This window comes from Bos indicus x Bos taurus, chromosome 5 (assembly GCF_003369695.1).
Source record: "Bos indicus x Bos taurus breed Angus x Brahman F1 hybrid chromosome 5, Bos_hybrid_MaternalHap_v2.0, whole genome shotgun sequence".
Taxonomy (NCBI): Eukaryota; Metazoa; Chordata; class Mammalia; order Artiodactyla; family Bovidae; genus Bos; species Bos indicus x Bos taurus.
The window spans coordinates 55,807,082-55,825,690 of record NC_040080.1 but is presented as its reverse complement, the minus strand read 5'-3'; the positions used below and the strand labels follow the sequence as shown (position 1 = coordinate 55,825,690).

General features: G+C 40.4%; 1 protein-coding gene across 4 annotated transcripts in view; it reads left to right on the top strand.

The window, feature by feature from the left end:
• Nucleotides 1–18,609, top strand: part of NR1H4 (nuclear receptor subfamily 1 group H member 4) — a 79,366-nt gene that overhangs the window by 25,430 nt on the left and 35,327 nt on the right. For 2 of the 4 annotated variants that reach the window (XM_027542041.1, XM_027542040.1), the window contains exon 4: nucleotides 8,769–9,134. In XM_027542041.1, the coding sequence (XP_027397842.1) occupies nucleotides 8,769–9,134 (366 nt within the window). Of the gene's footprint in view, nucleotides 1–2,560; nucleotides 2,827–8,768; nucleotides 9,135–18,609 lie in introns of those variants that run through there. The other 2 variants (XM_027542038.1, XM_027542039.1) reach the window with 2 other exon arrangements.

The following is an 18,609-nucleotide window of genomic DNA, read 5'->3' as shown; positions in this document are numbered from 1 at the left end:
AGTCCCATATCACTGGTGTGGGGTCATAGGCAGATTACTTAACTTTGTGCGAGTTACTTATCTCATTTAAAGAAGTCTCAGAGGAATGCCTGGCACATTGTAAATACTCTATTTGCCATTAATGTTAACTCTCATAACATTTTTATAGGGTAGATACCATTACTATTCCCCTTTTGATGATGAGAAAACAGAGATCTAAGGATGTTAAATAATCTGCTAAGATTCCATAGGTAGTGAGTAGACAACCAAAATTTAGTCCAGACCAGGAAACTGGAATTGGATGAGTAAGGATTCAGGCTGAGAGAATGTTCCTGTTCACCTTCTCAGTGGAGAAGGTCTTTCCGGTGAGACTGTATCACTCAAATCTGTTGGTCAAGTCTCTTCTCAAGGACAGTTCTCAGAAAATCGTTGCTAGAGTTTGCTCTGGAACTTCCCTTTTTTATGGCATCATAGCTTATGCCCCCATTTGGCACAACTGGCATATCATTCACTTTGCTCCCAAGTACCATCTGCAACAGTGCTATCCAGTAGAACTTTCTGTGATGATAAAAAATATTGTAGGTTTACTTTGTCTAATGCAGCAACCACTAACTACCTGTGGCTACTGATCACTTAAAATGGGACTAGTGTAACTGAGGAATTAATTCTAATTTAATTTTATTTAAATTAATTTAAACTCCGGGAGTTGGTGATGGACAGGGAGGCCTGGCGTGCTGCAGTCCATGGGGTCGCAAAGAGTCAGACACGACTGAGCAACTGAACTGAATTTAAATTTAAGTAGCCATATATGGGCAGTGACTAGTGTTTCAAACAGCACAGACCTTCAGGGGAAAAATGTATTTTGAGAATTGAAAACAGCTTTGCAAATGGTGATTCTTGCTTGACCAATCCAAACTGAAATACACTCAGGAACCATAGCTCTTTCCTGGCAATGAGGGCAGGTGTGCTTTAGCTTTTCTACCACAAGGGTTAGAGCCTTAGCTTCATCCCTTAATAGCTGGCTAACTTAAGACAAATCACATAACTTCACTGAATTGCCTTTCCAAGTCTGCAAAACAAGGTAAAAGATAGTGCGCATCAGAAATAACACCTTCCTCAAGGTGTGCAAGTAAGAATCAGGTGAGATTGTGTGTGTGTGTGTGTGTGTGTGTGTGTGTGTGCTTAGTCACTCAGTCATGTTGGACTCTTTGCGACCCCATGAACTGTAGCCTGCCAGTCACCTCTGTCTATGGGGATTCTCCAGGCAAGAATACTGGAGTGGGTTGCCATGCCCTCCTCCAAGGGATATTCCCAACCCAGAGATTGAACCCGGGTCTCCTGCATTGCAGGCAGATTCTTTACCATCTAAGCCATCAGTGAAGCCCAACGCATACAGAGCCACTTTGTAAACCTGTAAAGGTTGTAGAAATGGCTTAGCAAGGATTATGATGTTTATATAGATCATATTTTCCTTTTAAAACTACTTTCATATTTATTATATCATTTTATCTTCACAACAGGTCCATGAGGGAAGTAGGGCAGGAATTATTATCTATGTTTTTACCATCTGTTGATATGTCTGGTTGCATTATCCCTGAGCTGAACCCCAGAACTACTGAGTCCTATTCTAAAGCCCTCCCTTCCAAAAAATAATCTGCAGTCACAAGCTTGGTATCCACAGGTTATGCCACAGAAATTATTCTTACTCAGGAAGTAAACTACCCTACAATGTGAGTTCAAGGCTGAATAATTAAAATATCAATATAATGACGATGGGTAGCCACCCAGTGTGCTAAGCATTTAATAAATATTATTTTATTTAATCCTCATAATAACTCTCTGAGGTTGTGTGATTATCAGTCCCATTCTGCAGACGAGGAAATTGAGGCAGTTTGTCTGTGATCCATAGAGCTAGTGAGTGCCAAGGAAGCCTGCATGTATTAGTTTGCCAAGGCTGGTATAATAAAATACCACATATTGGGTGACTTAAATGACAGATGTATTTTTGTACCAGTTTGGAGGCTAGACCTTCAAAATCAAGGCTGAATTGGCTCTTTCTGAAGGCTGAAATGGACGGATCTGTTTCTGGCCTCTCTTCTTAGCTTGTACATGATGTTTCCCTGTGTCTTTTACACTGCCTTTTCTTTGAGCTTCTGTGTCTGAAATACAGATTTCCCATTTGCATAAAAACACCAGTCATATAGGATTAGGAACCAATCTAATGACCTCATTTTAACTTGCTTACCTCTGTAAAGACCCTGTCTCCAAACAGTGTTGCATGCTGAGAAGCTGGGAGTTAGAACTTCCACATGCTAACTGTGGGGAGGGGACACAGTTCTATCCATAACACTGGGTACAAACCCAGATTAACTGGCCTCACACCATTCAGTATTATGCTTTCATGTTTCCTGACATTACAAAATTATACCATTCTGTACCCTTTTGAGAGGAACAAATGCCAAAACATAGAACATGGCTCTAGACCCTCAAATTCCACTTTTAGAGCCACTGAACCAAAATCTATCCTCTGAAAATTCCTAAATTGGAACGTGCTCCCCCAAAATGTTTATCTAAGAGGCTGGTTTCCAGCTTACTAGGCAATTTGGCATGGAGGACTTTTCTCATAAACATTTACAAATATTCTGCTCAGTAATGAAGTTAATCAGTAAACCACACAACCTCTGGCCTCTGTTACTCCTCACCTAGTCTCATTTTCAGTTGCTGTGAGTAAGCTAAGAATGGTAATGCAGTTTCAGGAGTTAGAAAATCCAGTTCAAATCAGTCCTTGTCACAGCCACACATCCTCAGGATTCGCCATGGAAGTGATGAGCATGAAGCCCGCTAAAGGTAAGAGAGTGTTCACAGCTGCTTGTGGCGGAGCTTCTGCCAATGGACTGAGGAAACGTGGGGGACCTTTGCTTGAGATTTCAGCAACAGATCTCCATCAAAGATGGCTCAGTCAGAACCAGAAGACTGGGGTGAAAAGCTGGCTGGGGTGATTTTTGTAGGGTTCGAGGTAGGTGAGTATCTCATAGAGATTAAATCTAAGTGTGTTTTCCCTACAATTCTTCACTGGATATTGTCTCAAAGTAGCACGGTTCCTCCAAGTTAAACACTAGGCAGCTAAAGTATTAATGCCCTCAGACACTTGAAAAAACATTTAAAGTACATTGTTTAATGCAATGTTTTTTAAATGGCAAGTCTTATATCCTAGTGGGTCATGACATCTATTTTGTGACTTGTGACCAGCATTAAAAATTTAGAATTGAATAAGTACAGTAGAAATATCAGAGTGCAGTCAGGGATAAGGATACGTGTTATTTCATGGAAATTTTGTTTCAGATTATTTATACATATGTATAAGTATGTATAGGGATCATGATTTAAGATTTATTTCAAACTGTGGGTTGTGGTGAGAAAAATAAAAAGAGATCCAAAAAATTTATTGAAATAGTTTCACAACAGTTTTTTCTCAATAGTCAATGGGAAATCAGATGAGTAAAGAGTTCAGCATTAAGCCCAGTATGTTTGTTTTCTCTGAACTAAAATACAGATTATAATTAAAATATAGATAGTATAAAAAATATTGTCTGTTTTCATATTTTTTCAAAATAGAAGCTTACCTTTTGAATTTCCAGCTACAGAAACTCATCATTTTTACAATAATTGTAATTTTGAACACATTTCTGATTGTAGACTTCGCAGCATGTTATTTTGGTTAAATGTGTTGTTTAAAAATGACAGACTGCATTTAGAAATGGAAAGTAGATAGAAAGCTGGAGAAGCAAATTCCCCATCATTTCAATTTAATAAATATTTATTAAAGATTTAAACTGTGTCAGGCACTGTGTAAGGTGCCACAAATGAAGGAAAAAAGGGAATATAATATACAATAATTGCAAGGAGATCCAACCAGTCCATCCTAAAGGAGACCAGTCCTTGGTGTTCATTGGAAGGACTGATGCTGAGGCTGAAACTCCAATACTTTGGCCACCTCATGCGAAGAGTTGACTCATTGGAAAAAACTCTGATGCTGGGAGGGATTGGGGGCAGGAGAAGAAGGGGACGACAGAGGATGAGATGGCTGGATGGCATCACCGACTCGATGCACATGAGTTTGGGTGAACTCCGGGAGTTGGTGATGGACAGGGAGGCCTGGCGTGCTGCGATTCATGGGGTCGCAAAGAGTCGGACACGACTGAGCAACTGAACTGAACTGAATCTAATGTATTCCCCTAAGGTCCACAGACTAACCACACAATAGCAAAAATGTATTGAATGTTTATGCTTAGTCAGGGCAGTTTACATTCTTTTTCTTAGGTTATCTTTAACCTTTCACCTAGGTACTATATTTTGTTTCAATTACTATGTTGTCCTATCCTTTTCAAAATCAATTTTTATTGGCATATAGTTGTTTTACAGTGCTGTATTTGTTTCTGCTGTATAGCAAAGTGAATCAGCTATACGTATACATACTTCTCTCTTCTTTTTTGGATTTCCTTCCCATTTAGCTCACCACAGAGCATTGAGTAGAGTTCCCTGTGCTATACATAGGTTCTCACTAGTTAATCTATTTTATACATAGTAGTGTATTATATTACACCAGCTTTATAAGAAAGGAACAGAAGCTTAAAGAAATTCAGTGTGTTTCCCAAGTTCATACTTGTAGCATGTTGCAGGTAAACTGAATCCAGATTTGTCTGCATGTCAGGATGCTTGTAATGCATATGTCCTACCACCTTAAATGATATAGCATGAAACATGAGCCTGTAAACCCACAGAAGCAATGGTACATGCTTCTGAGTGTGCAGTCAGTGTGTGCAGAGGGGAGGAGAGATTAATTCTACCTAGGGAAACTGGATCAGGCCTCACAGAGCAGGCGATGGGTTGACAAACTTGGTGGGAAGAGGCACCAACATCACAAAGGCCTGGCACCAGAAATGGCAAACAATTTCACAAACCAAGTCGTATCATCCACTTGAGGAACCAGGGGTTAGGAAATAAAGAAAGGACAAGAAGGCAGTTTTTCCACTCATGAAACGTTTCAACAAACATTCATGAAACATTTACCAGAGTTAGCCTTGTGCCAGGGAGAAAAACTGGATATAATCTGAACCCTTTATTGGGCTCATCAGCAATTAACTACAGGTTCAAGAAAAAGCGCCATCCTTCTCACATGAACCTTATTCTCCCATCTGGGTACCCAGTGGTTCTGGTCACAAACTCCTTAGAGCTGTGCTGTTGGATATGGCTATCATTAGCTACGCGTGGCTATTTTAAATTATAATTGTTTGAAGTTACAGAAAATGAAAAATTCATTTCCTCATTTTCACTAGCCATGTTTCAAATGTTCACTGTTCCACATGATCAGAAGCTAACACATTGAAAGCTATAGAGGGCTTCCGTCTCAGAAATTTCCCTTTGGTCTACTCCTTTAGAGAAACTATTAAATGCTACTAAATGACTCTCTACCCAGAAAATTTTTCTTCTTTTACAGGGGGTCTCAGACTATCCTGGAGTCCATTCAAGTGTTCCCATTTAAGAACTCTTCCCTGAACTCCCACAGAAAATTTCCTATTATAAAGAAATCCAAATTCTCCTATTTCTTGATAAACAGATTCTTAAGAAATCATTCATAAATTGTATTAAAGCAGAAATAAATTTACCTTTTCAGAAAGTACACTCTAAAGTTGACCTACCTTTGCCCTCTCCACATCTTATGCTCTGTCAGAAAATTCTGTATTCATTTACTTGGTTTTATCCCAGCCCTTGACATACCTTCACCCCTCCCCACCCCAAGCACACAAACAAGAGAAAGTCTGGGGCCTCTTCTATCTCTTTTCTGTCTTGTTCACTGTTTTATTCTCAGAACCTAGTTCTGTGTTTAGCAAATTGTAAGATATATATATATATACCTTATTTAAAAGATAGATAATATATCAAAACAGATTAGTGTGTATTAATATTTACTAATTAACTAAAAATTAACTGTCATTAGAATCAAGATTTTGCTGGGTTCTTTAGGAAGCAAACATGCTTTTTTATGGTGTTTAACTTATCAAAACTTTTTCTCAGAAACTGTATCTTATACTCAAAACTACCTTATGAGATAGGAAGGCTGGTTGTTAGTAGCCTCATTTTACAAAAGAAAACAGAAAAATGTTAGGCAGTTGTTTAAGATCTTTTAGTCAGTTCATAGAAGCTCTTCTTGTTCCATTATTTTGGAGCATGGTGTTCATGCTGGATTTTTTTTTAATTGTAAGTGGCTTGCATATTTATTGTCTCTACTCTGAGGGATTTGGTGGGAACACTATGAAATACTAGAAGTGGATGTGCCTTGGGAATAAAGGCATTATTTAATAATACTGTGTGTACTGATATCATAATCTCACCCTGTTTATTAATTTCATATCACAGAATTGATGTCGTTGTGAAAGATTTCCATTTAATTTGAAATAATTCTAGAGATTGATATGATACTGATAACATGATTTGACTTGGGTTGGAACTCCATGGTGTCTCTTGATTTGTAAAAAATTTATTGAAAGAATTCTCAGAGATCTTGGAAGTTTGAAGAGAAAATGACTATACATTTCTTTATATTCTAGAGAATCAACATTCTGTCTTTAATTGGTTATGTGACTTCAGGCAAGTTGCTTAACCTTACTGGACCTGTAGATGGAGAGAATCTGGGGCTGGGGTGGGAATGGGGAGTTGAGTAGGGGTAAGATGGATTGGAGAAGGCAATGGCACCCCACTCCAGTACTCTTGCCTGGAAAATCCCATGGACAGAGGAGCCTGGGAGGCTGCAGTCCATGGGGTCGCTAAGAGTCGGACACGACTGAGCAACTTCAGTTTCACTTTTCACTTTCATGCACTGGAGAAGGAAATGGCAACCCACTCCAGTGTTCTTGCCTGGAGAATCCTAGGGACCGGGGAGCCTGGTGGGCTGTCATCTCCGGGGTCGCACAGAGTCGGACATGACTGAAGCGACTTAGCAGCAGCAGCAAGATGGGTTGGAGGATAAATCTAGGTGAAACTAATGATTTTAATGCTTTTAACTATTTTCAGTAGCATTCACTCCAGGAATTTTAATATTTAGCTACTAAATAGATCCAAATTTTGCTTATGTTTTATCTTTTTTCTGTAATAATTCCATATTTTTATATTCTTCCATTTTGTGGTCATGAGACAAAGCACCATTGCCAAAACTGTTTGACTGTCAGATATACTGACTCAGTGCTGATTTTATATAGATAAGTTGGGCATGAAAGAAACAAAGTTGATTTCACACAGATACTGTATACTTTGTGTTCCATTAATCATTTCCTAGATCAATGCAGAAAGCTTTTTTTTTCAACTAATATTTAACATACATATTTTCCACTTTGTCATTGTAGAAAGGCTGTTATTTGTAATGCCCATAAACTGTTGATCATAAACTTATAGAGGTTTTTGATATAAAGAAGAACTATAATATCATGAAGCATGGAGTCCTCTCTTTACAGATAAGGGAGGCCTAGGCAGTGTTGCTGCTGCTAAGTCGCTTCATTCATGTCCGACTCTGTGCGACCCCATAGATGGCAGCCCACCAGGCTTCCCGTCCCTGGGATTCTCCAGGCAAGAACACTGGAGTGGGTTGCCATTTCCTTCTCCAATGCATGAAAGTGAAAAGTGAAAGGGAAGTTGCTCAGTCGTGTCTGACTCTAGCGACCCCATGGACTGAAGCCTACCAGGCTCCTCCATCCATGGGATTTTCTAGGCAAAAGTACTGGAGTGGGGTGCCAGTGCCTTCTCCGAGGCAGTACAGGTAAGTACCATATAACTAGGTTCAGAATCAAGGCTCCCAGAACCCAGGGTCAAGGAATACTTCCCAAGAGAAGCTATACTTAATGGGAAATTTAAAGATAAATGGAGAATAGTGAGATGATGTTCTTGGAGGCGGGTAGCTGTGTGGAAGAAGGTTCCAGGCTCCAGAAGCAGCATGTGGGAGAGGTTTTGAATCTGGAAGTAGCAAGGCACATTCAAGGAATATGGAAGTCAGAACATGGGAAATAGCTGGGAAAGAAGGAAACAGTCGGATCAAGCAGAGTCTTGCAGGCCTAGTTATAGGTTACCTGCAACTGGAGGTACTGAAGGGTCTAGTAAACTCAAGTGTAAAAGAAGGAAGAGAAAATCTTTACCATCATTCTTTAAAGCATCACACATTTGAAGTCATCCCAGAGAGGAACAATTCAGCACATGGGCTTTGAAGTCAGACTCAAAGTTTAAATCTCAGCTACTTAGGGGTGTAGGAGTAAAGTTGCCTAACTACTCTCAACCTTGGAATACTCAGTTGTAAGTGAGGCTAATACTATTACCCACTTCATAGGATTTCATGAGACAGAAATGACAAAAGACAGCATTTGTATGTTTACCTGTTACCTTTTTTACTATGAACTGTTGAATGTTTTCCAACTTTCCTTTTTGTTTTTCTTTTAAGCATCCTTGTATGTTTTCCTTTTTTCCATGTTGAATATTTTCTTATTCTTATGCTCTTTACATATTAGTGATATGAGTGTTTTGTCTGTCCTCTATGTTGCAAATATCTTTCTGAGCTTTTAATTTTGTCATTTAATCTTTTAACAGTTTTTTTTACTGTAAAAAGTTAATTTTTATGTTAAAATTTTAATGTAAACATTTAAATATTTCAGGCTTTCTTAGAGCCTGTACTCCTAACCATATGCTAAACTGCCTCTTATCTATAGAATGATGATATCAATCCCAGTTTTGTTGTCACTTTTTTTCAGGTGTACTAACAGAACAAGTGGCAGGTCCTCTGGGACAGAATCTGGAAGTGGAACCGTACTCACAATACAACAACGTTCAGTTTCCCCAAGTTCAACCACAGATTTCCTCTTCTTCCTATTATTCCAATGTGGGTTTCTATCCCCAGCAGCCTGAAGAGTGGTACTCTCCTGGAATATATGAACTCAGGCGAATGCCTGCTGAGACTCTCTATCAGGGAGAGACTGAGGTAGTGGAGATTCCCATAACCAAGAAGGCCCGACTGGGAGCATCAGCAGGGAGAATCAAAGGGGATGAGCTATGTGTTGTCTGTGGAGACCGAGCATCTGGATATCACTATAACGCCCTGACCTGTGAGGGATGCAAAGGTAAACGTCTTTTGGTTGGCAGTTTTCTCCTTATTAAGGTTTTTCTATATTTGTTGTTGAAATCCTTAAGACTGGATTCTTTCCTTTTCCCAAATAACTTCCCATTTCTCTTCTTCTGCTTCTCCCTCTTCTTATCTCCTCACCTTCATTGGGATGTCATAGGTTTCTAGGAAGATCTTATTAGAGTATTTAGCTTGGATATAACTAATATTTTCCCTATTCACAACCTTACATATAGTTAGAAGGGATTTATGATTATGGGTTTTGTTTGTTTTTATTGTCTTTTTAAGAAAGAGACATGCTGAACTCCTCTGTCTTAAAATTAAGGTCAAGGAGAATAAGACTTTATTCAGTAAATATTAAAAAATACATTTTCATGTACTCTAGTTAATTGAGAAAGAGAGGAAGGCAAACAGAAGGGAACAAAAAAGAATAGCTGATAGTCAACAAATATTTCACTTAGCAGGGACATAGAAGTGCTGTAGGGGAATCAATAAAATTACAATCCATATAGGATGGATAAAATACAACATATGAAATATGAAAATGACTCAGTATGAATCCCTACATGATCATTCTCCTAATGAGGGCACAAATGATAAGTTTGTAAAGTTTCAGAGGAAGAACATAGTGGGCTAGTAGGTTCACCTATTTATTTTTTAATTTGTTTATTCAACAAGTACTTATGGGATGCTCCCATGTTAGCTTCTAGGTCATCGAAAGCTGATTAAGAACTATCCCTTGAGGAGAATCTGTTGAATGGTATGCCAATTTAGTGTTTCCAGATGCCAGTGATTGCCGCAAAAATAAACAGAGGACCCAGCTACAGAAGAATGGTTGAGGACATTTCAAACTTTTGAAAGTTCAGATGATCAGGTTGTCTAAAACTTGGTGTGACTTCATGAGATTTTTTTCCCCAAAAGCAGTATTTATACCCCAAATTTAAAAATCAAGACAGATCTATAAAGAAAATTTTAAAGATTCTTTTATGGCCTTCAAAATACTTTTATCCTTTTTGTGGAGAGTCAAGTCCATATGGAGAAAAAGAACATGTAAATTCTTTGAAGACATAGATTATGTCTTCGTCAGCTTTGCCGCACCTCATAGCATCTAACAGTGTCTGGTATGTAGTAAATGTGGAGTAAGTGGTTTTTTGGAATGACATAATGAAAATCTGTGCTCATCACTTCCTAGATAAGAAGGGACATAGCCTCAAATCTCCTGCTGCTAAAGCTGACTCCAGAGCTTTATTACTGCTCTTTGAGCTATTTGTTCAAGCCAACATTGACTAACTTGGTGGCCAAAGGAAGAGAATCAAGTGCTCCATTTAGGCACTTGAGATATTGGTATTATCCAAGCCAAGGGAACAAAACCCTGAGGTCAGTAACCTGGGCCAGATCGCCCCCTTGCAGGTGAAGGCTGGCGTGCAATCTGGTTCTCCTCAGAAGAATTCTCAGCTGTGGTGGAGTGAGTAGAGGAAGACCAGAGTGCTGTGGACAACCATAAGAAACAGCGGCTCCAAAAGCAGACGGGATGAGACGCCCACAAAGGATACAGAAGAAAAGTTAGAGCTGGGAGACTGGTAGGCAAGTGCAGGGTCAGGAAACAAGGGCACAGAAGTCTGCTCTAAGGAGGACTGATTCTCAGGGCAGTTCAGGGAGGAAAAACTGGATCTGAACCTGGATGCGTTTGTAAGAGCAGAGAAAGGCAGAGCTTTCCCACTGATTTTGATATGAGACTTTGCCCTCATGATGACAGCAAAAGGACAAGACTGCAAGACAGGAAATGAGACAGAGCCAGGCAGGGCCCATGTTCTATATCAGGGGTTGGCAATTTTTTTTCTGTAAAGAGATGGATAGCAAATACTGTAGGCTTTGCACTGTAGCGGTCTTTGTTGCAATTACGCAACTCGGCAAACTCAGCCACAAAAGAGTGGCTTTACTTAGCCTACAAAAATAGGCAGGAAAATACAAAATGGGTAGTGGGCCGAATGTGGCTCATGGGCCTAGCTGTAATTTGCTGACCCCTGTTCTAGAGCAGTAACTCTTCTTGACCTTAATTTTAAAACAGTTGAGTCGAGCATCAGAATTAACTGGGAGTTGTGCAGTGAGAGAGCCCAGCACTCAGGATATGCATGCAAGAAAAATATTTCTTCTTTTATGTAACTGGGTTTAATCCAAATTCAAGCCCTGATGGAAACCTCGTTTCATTAACTCAGGATGGTTCTACTGAATTTTTCTGAGATTTCCTCTGAATTCCAGAATTACATAACATTGTGGAGGGATTGGGCTTCCAGGTGGTTCCAGGTAAAGAACCTGCCTGCCAACACAGGAGGTGTAAGAGACATGGGTTCAATCCCTGGGTCGGGCAACCCATTCCAGTACTCTTTCCTGGAGAATCACATGGACAGAAGAGCCCGGCAGGCTACAGTCCATAGGGTCACACAGAGTCGGACACAACTGAAGCTACTTAGCACGCATGCGTGCACATGGAGGGATTGGGTGCAGGGGTGGGACTCAGTCCAGCTTTCTGGCCTTCAGTCATTAGTGGGAAAGGTTTCTGAGGCACTGTCCTGGTGTCCTGACTACACGCCTCCTTCCTGTCCAGCCCCACAGTGTCACCTGGAATGCCTGGTTCTCCAGGGAAACCACGTGGCCATATCATTTGCTTCTGTGCCTCACTGGGTACAGGGAACCCCCGGGGCCTCCCCGTACTATCCCCTGGAAAAAGCACAAGAATCCCTCTATTCTAGAATTCCCCAATGATGTGGAGTTCCTATAAGCTTTCAGTAAACCTAATCCCCAGGACTCGATCTGAGAATTAGGGGGTGGGAGGGACAGAGTTCAGGACCTTCTCAGATATTCAGTGCGTCATTACTCTTTGATTATCTGCCTCTTCCAATTTGAGGAAATTTTATTAGTGTCTGGGATCTTGGGACTTAGACTTTAGTGACTGAAAAGTTAATAATTGGCTCCTTCATGCTTTCTTGATGAAAAATCTGTCTGCAATTCAGGAGACCAGAGTTCGATTTCTGAGTCAGGAAGATCCCCTGAAGAAGGGAATGGCTACCCCCTCCAGTATTCCTGCCTAGAGGATTCCATAGACAGAGGAGTCTGGTGGGTTATATAGTCCATGGGGTTGCAAAAACTAGACACAAAGAGTCAGACACAACTGAGCAACTAACACACTTGAGGAAACAAATGAAAACTGTTCTAGCTTAGTGAATGGGAAGGAGGTGCACAGAATAGGGTAGAGTACAAGCCAAAGAACCAACACCTGCGAGCCTTACAGCTTGGCCAACTTGGTGTCCCCACTCCACCCCACTTGGGTATCTGCATTTACCACACGCAAAAGGAATCTCACTCCATAATGTTCCATCAAAGGGAGTGTGAGCTCTGGGATTTGACAGGCATGCATTGAATCTGTACTTCTTGGCTGAAGCAAGTTACTTACCATATTAATTAGTCAGTGTTCAACAAAGTAAAGCAGAAATGGAATTTCAAGCAGAGAAGAATCCATACAGGATAAGTTGGAAGGGCAGAGGAGCAGCATCTGTGCTGTGTTCCAGGAGGATAGTCTAAGTCACGGGCAGAACTGGAATGCCAGGGCAGTTGTCCAAGAAGACAGGGAGTCAGGAAGCTAAAGAACTATTGACTTCAGGAACACAGCACCATATCTGCCCTTTAGGGATCAGGGATCTGCCTTTCTGCAATTACTGGTTCCAGAGCCATGGCGTGCCTGCTAAATCTGTACATACAAAAGATGAAGGCCTTGTGACAACTCTCTTAGTGCCCTGGAAGCTAGCAACTGGAAACCAAGATGCTGTTATAGCAGAACTTTGTGATCCTGCTTGCCAGCACAAACAGCAGAAGCACAGCTCTTGAACTTCCACTTTTCAGATATCTTACAAGAGGATCTGTTTGGCAGAGGTTAAGTCACATCCACATTTAGCAGCAAGGGAATCTGGGAAAGACTGTGTTCAACTATCCTGGCCTTACAGTAGAGGGTGCACAGATCCAGTTAGCCAGTCCTTAGCTGACAGAATATGTAACTTTGAACCTCCAGTCTGCAAACTGGGGATAATATCTATTTCACAGAGTTTGTGAAGATTAAGTTAGATTTTTATGTGCAAAGTAGATCTCTTGTCTTAGGACGTCACTCAGATCAGTCATGCATGTAATACTTTAAACACACACATACACACTCATACATACCCACGAGAAAATTTTTTAAAGCTTAAAAACAAAGGAAAGATTTTAAACTTTGTTAAACTTCCTGATTTCACTGGTCTCTATATCTGTTTCTGTTAGAAATATTTGAATTTTTTCTTAAGGTTTTATTTGATATAAGCACTTAACAGCATCAATAAGATAAATTCTGATTTTTTTTTAAATGTAATAATTGCAGAACATAAGCATAAGGCCGAGTGACAGTGACTGTCATTTGTTGACGCTAGATTAAATCGAGACCTGTCCCTCCCCTTCAGTTATCAGTGGAGCATATGGAAATATGCTAAGGTCTGGATGAATTTTGATTCAAACCTCAAGCCTCAGCTAACAAAACTGATCTGCATCTGACTGGATATTTCAAATGGCTGCATTCACAAATAGGTCAATGTCACTCACAGCCCATCTCCATGCCAGGGAAGTCTAGCCTATCAGTGAGAAAATAGTAGAACTTTTAAAAGGCATTTTATGAGTAAATCAGAGGCCTTTTATCCATTTGAACATATTCTTATATAAGGTAGTGAAAACACATTAGACTTAGTTCTGAAGTTTAAGAGAAGATTCCAGAATTATTGAAACAATTGTGGTATATTGGGCAAATATAGTGTTTCCAATAGATCTTTTGCTTATGGTTCAGAGTTGAGATACCCTGACTTACTTATAGGGCTTCCCTGGTGGCTCAGAGAGTCTGCCTGCGGTGCGGGGGACCAGGGTTCAATCCCTGGGTGGGGAAGATTCCCTGGAGAAGGAAATGGCAATCCACTCCAGTGTTCTTGCCTGGAAAATCCCATGGGTGGAGGAGCCTAGCAGGCTACAGTCCATGGGGTCGCAAACTTATAAGCTTACTGAAATCCTATTTGATTTTGAGTCTGATTTTATAAAATGCAATAAGGATCTCAAAGAACTCTATAGGTCAAATTATCTTAGAGTGTGATTCAAGGGGTGGAGGTTAAGGAATTTTACTGCATGGTATGCCTTTTGTAATAAGTGTTACAAAATCTTGGGAAGAGTAAGACTCGGAAGGCAGACAACCTGGATTCCAACCAGCTGATTCTCTTCCAAGTTACTTAATGTCTCTGGGCTTCAGAGTCCTTACCTGTAAAATGAGGATAATAATAAAGATGAGGAGGAGGAGGGTGATATGATGATGATGGTAATGTGAGGATGAGAGACAGATAAATAACATATATTGAGTGATGATTTTGTGCAGGCTTTATCTAGAGACTTTACATATACTAATACCTTTCATTTTCAAGAAAGCTTTGACATAGATTTAAATAAGGTAATGTGTATAAAGCAGTTCAGTTCAGTTGCTCAGTCGTGTCCGACTCTTTGCGACCCCATGAATTGCAGCACGCCAGGCCTCCCTGTCCATCACCAACTCCCGGAGTTCACTCAGACTCACGTCCATCGAGTCAGAGATGCCATCCAGCCATCTCATCCTCTGTCGTCCCTGCCCCCAATCCCTCCCAGCATCAGAGTCTTTTCCAATGAGTCAACTCTTTGCGTGAGGTGGCCAAAGTACTGGAGTTTCAGCTTTAGCATCATTCCTTCCAAAGAAATCCTAGGGCTGATCTCCTTCAGAATGGACTGGTTGGATCTCCTTGCAGTCCAAGGGACTCTCAAGAGTCTTCTCCAACACCACAGTTCAAAAGCATCCATTCTTCAGTGCTCAGCCTTCCTCACAGTCCAACTCTCACATCCATACATGACCACAGGAAAAACCATAGCCTTGACTAGCTGGACCTGTGTTGGCAAAGTAATATCTCTGCTTTTCCATATGCTATCTAGGTTGGTCATAACTTTTCTTCCAAGGAGTAAGCGTCTTTTAATTTCATGGCTGCAGTCACCATCTGCAGTGATTTTGGAGCCCCCCAAAATAAAGTCTGTCACTGTTTCCACTGTTTCCCCATTTCCCATGAAGTCATGGGACCAGATGCCATGATCTTTGTTTTCTGAATGTTGAGTTTTAAGCCAACTTTTTCACTCTCCTCTTTCACCTTCATCAAGAGACTTTTTAGTTCCTCTTCACTTTCTGCCATAAGGGTGGTATCATCTGCATATCTGAGGTGATTGATATTTCTCCTGGCAATCTTGATTCCAGCTTGTGCTTCTTCCAGCCCAGCATTTCTCATGATAAAGCAGTTAACATAGTATAAATGTCCATCCACTATTATTATTGTTATTACTGGATTGCCATGAAGAATAATATGAGACGTGATTTTAAAACATCTAGCTTTGTACCTTGCCTGGAAAATCCCTTGGGCAGAGGAGCCTGGTAGGCTACAGTCCACGGGGTCTTGAAGAATCGGACACGACTGAGAGACTTCACTTTCACTTTTCACTTTCATGCATTGGAGAAGGAAATGGCAACCTACTCCAGTGTTCTTGCCTGGAGAATCCCAGGGACGGAGGAGCCTGCTGGGCTGCTGTCTATGGGGTCTCCCAGGATTGGACATGACTGAAGTGACTTAGCAGCAGCAGCAGCAGCAACTTTGTATCTGGCATACTTGAGTGTTCAAAAAGCAAATGTTATTGTTGTTTTATTGATGAATTCCTGCTATTTTATCATTGTTATTCTTGTCTTCATCCAGCCTCACTAATTTGGATCATTTGTTGTTGTTGTTCAGTTACTAAGTTGTGTTCTAATCTTTGTGAGCCCATGGACTGCAGCACACCAGGCTTCCCTGGCTTTCACTGTCTCCCAAAATTTGCTCAGATTCATGTCCATTGAGTTGGTGATGCTATCTAACTATCTCATTCTCTGTTGCCCTCTTCTCCTTTTGCCTTCAATCTTTCCTAGCATCAGGGTCTTTTTCAATGAGTTGGCTCTTCACGCCATGTGGCCAAAGTATTGGAGCTTCTGCTTCAGCATCAGTCCTTCCAGTGAATACACAGGGTTAATTTCCTTTAGGATTGACTGGCTTAATCTCCCTGCAGTCCAAGGGACTCTCAGGAGTCTTCTCCAGCATCACAATTTGAAGGCATCAATTCTTCAGCACTCAGCCTTCTTTATGGTCCAACTCTCACATGTGTATATGACTACTAGAAAAACCACAGCTTTGACTAGATGGACTTTTATTGGCAAAATGATGTCTTTGCTTTGATTTTTAATATGCTGTCTAGATTTGTCATAGCTTCCTTCCAAGAAGCAAGCGTCTTTTAATTTTGAGGCTGCAGTCACTGTCTGCAGTGATTTCGGAGCCCAAGAAAATAGAATCTGTCACTGCTTCCACTTTTTCCTCATCAATTTGCCATGAAGTAATGGGACCAGATACCATGATCTTGGTTCTCTCCTCCCATTATTAACTAATTAAGCCTCTAGCTGCTGGGAATTTGAATTAATTCAGTTTTTTTCAGCAAATATTAAATACCAGCTATATTCCAGGCATTTTTCTAAGCATAGGAAATGCAATGGTGAACAAAACAAACTTCTTGCACTCAGTGTCACCATTTAAAGCAAAGTAGGAAAACCGTTCACACAGCTGAGCTAAAATAAATAAAGGAGAAATCAGGAAAACAAACAAAAAGGGTTAAAAATACAAAAGTAGTAAAATAGTATCTAAAAGAACATGCATAAAAATGAAATCGTAGGAGGGTGATTTCCAATGGATAAAAATTGATATTTTAAATAAATATAGAGCAGTGATATAAGAGAACTGAAGACGATAAAAATTAGATTTAAACAAGAAAAAAAGTTTCAATATATAAGAAAAAAAGTTTCAATATATAAGCAGTATGTAGATATGAAAGTAGTGACTAAAGGGAACAGCCTTTAGTCACTGGGAATTTGCCTGCCTGGGAGTTTAAATGGCTGTTAAAGACCTGAAGGCAAACTCCTGCAGAGTGACATTACACTTACCCTCATTCTCCCAGAGATACCCAGTAGGGCTGAGGGTGTCAGTGATTTTGCTCTCAATTCCTTTAGGCACTGAGACATTTGTTCAAAGAAATGAGCACACGTTTTTTCAAAAGTCAAATGGTGGAAAAGCCCCTGCCCAACCATTTCCACCTCAACTCCTGCTTCCCAGAGGCAAACATTGATAATCACTTGTGGTTTCATTTTTTCTGTGTGTTTTGCATTTTGTTTTTTGGTCATTTGGATAGTCAGTATTTCCACAGAACTATCTTCCCTCCTTACAAACACAGAATTAGAGATATAGAGAAGGTGCATATAATTTTTAAGGTAATATTTCTTTATTATGCTCTTAATATCCATGGGATTAGCAGTAATGTTCCTCTATTTTTTTTCTGATAGTAGTAATTTATGTCTTCTCTCTATCTTGATTTACTCAAGAGAGAGGAAGCACATATTTGTATCAAACACTGGTTCAGTCAAGATGAGCACTGAGAACTGAATCAAGTGGAGGATCCTTTTCAGTGGTGGTGGGGTAAAGTCTGATTGGCATGGTTTAAGAGAAAAGGGAGGAGATCAAGTAGAGACAGCCACTGTGGACTACTCGTTAAAGAAGTCTTGTCATAAGAGGAGCAGAGAAGCAGGGCAATGAATGGAAGGATGGGGGCTAAGGGAGGCTTTTATTTTAGGGTGGGTTTGGTTTAGAAGAGGACCAGTCCATCTTTAGTAAAAGGAAGGAAACCAGATTATGTAGTACAGATACAGACAGGTTGATGGATTTCATGGTGGCACACGTGGAAATTCTCTTCTGAAAGGTTCAATTTTGTCAGTCAAATGAGAAGCTCAGTCATTCGCTGAGAGTCAGAAGTATGGACGTGGTGTTGAGAGACTGAAAAGGAAAGGTTGTAACAAAGTCTAGGAGAGGAAAGGATGCTGACTAGGGACATGACAGCGTTGCCTGCAGGATGGAGGACCCCACTCCAGATGTGTCGTCAGGAATAAATAAAACTATTAAGATGGTTGTGTGTTTCTTCCTGGCACATTGAGGCTACATAAAACTATTAGGATGGCCCTCTTTTTTTCTGATAATAATAATTTATGTCTTCTGTCTCTCTTCATTGACTCAAGAGAGAGGAAGCACTTAATTGTGCAAAGACAATTCCCAAATGACTAGAAACAAGAGTAATCTCATTGAGTAGACAAGGAGATTCCTTGCCCACCCCTCAAAGGATGCTCTTTGTGTTTCTGTGTCCTGCTTTTCCCTGTCAGGAGGGAGGACAAGATTTGCTGTTAGATGGAATGTTCTGGTCCTTGTGATCTGGGCATAAGGATTCCCTGTTCCTCCTTCCTCTCCCTCACTGACCCATATTCGTTGCTTGAGACTGCGTGCAAG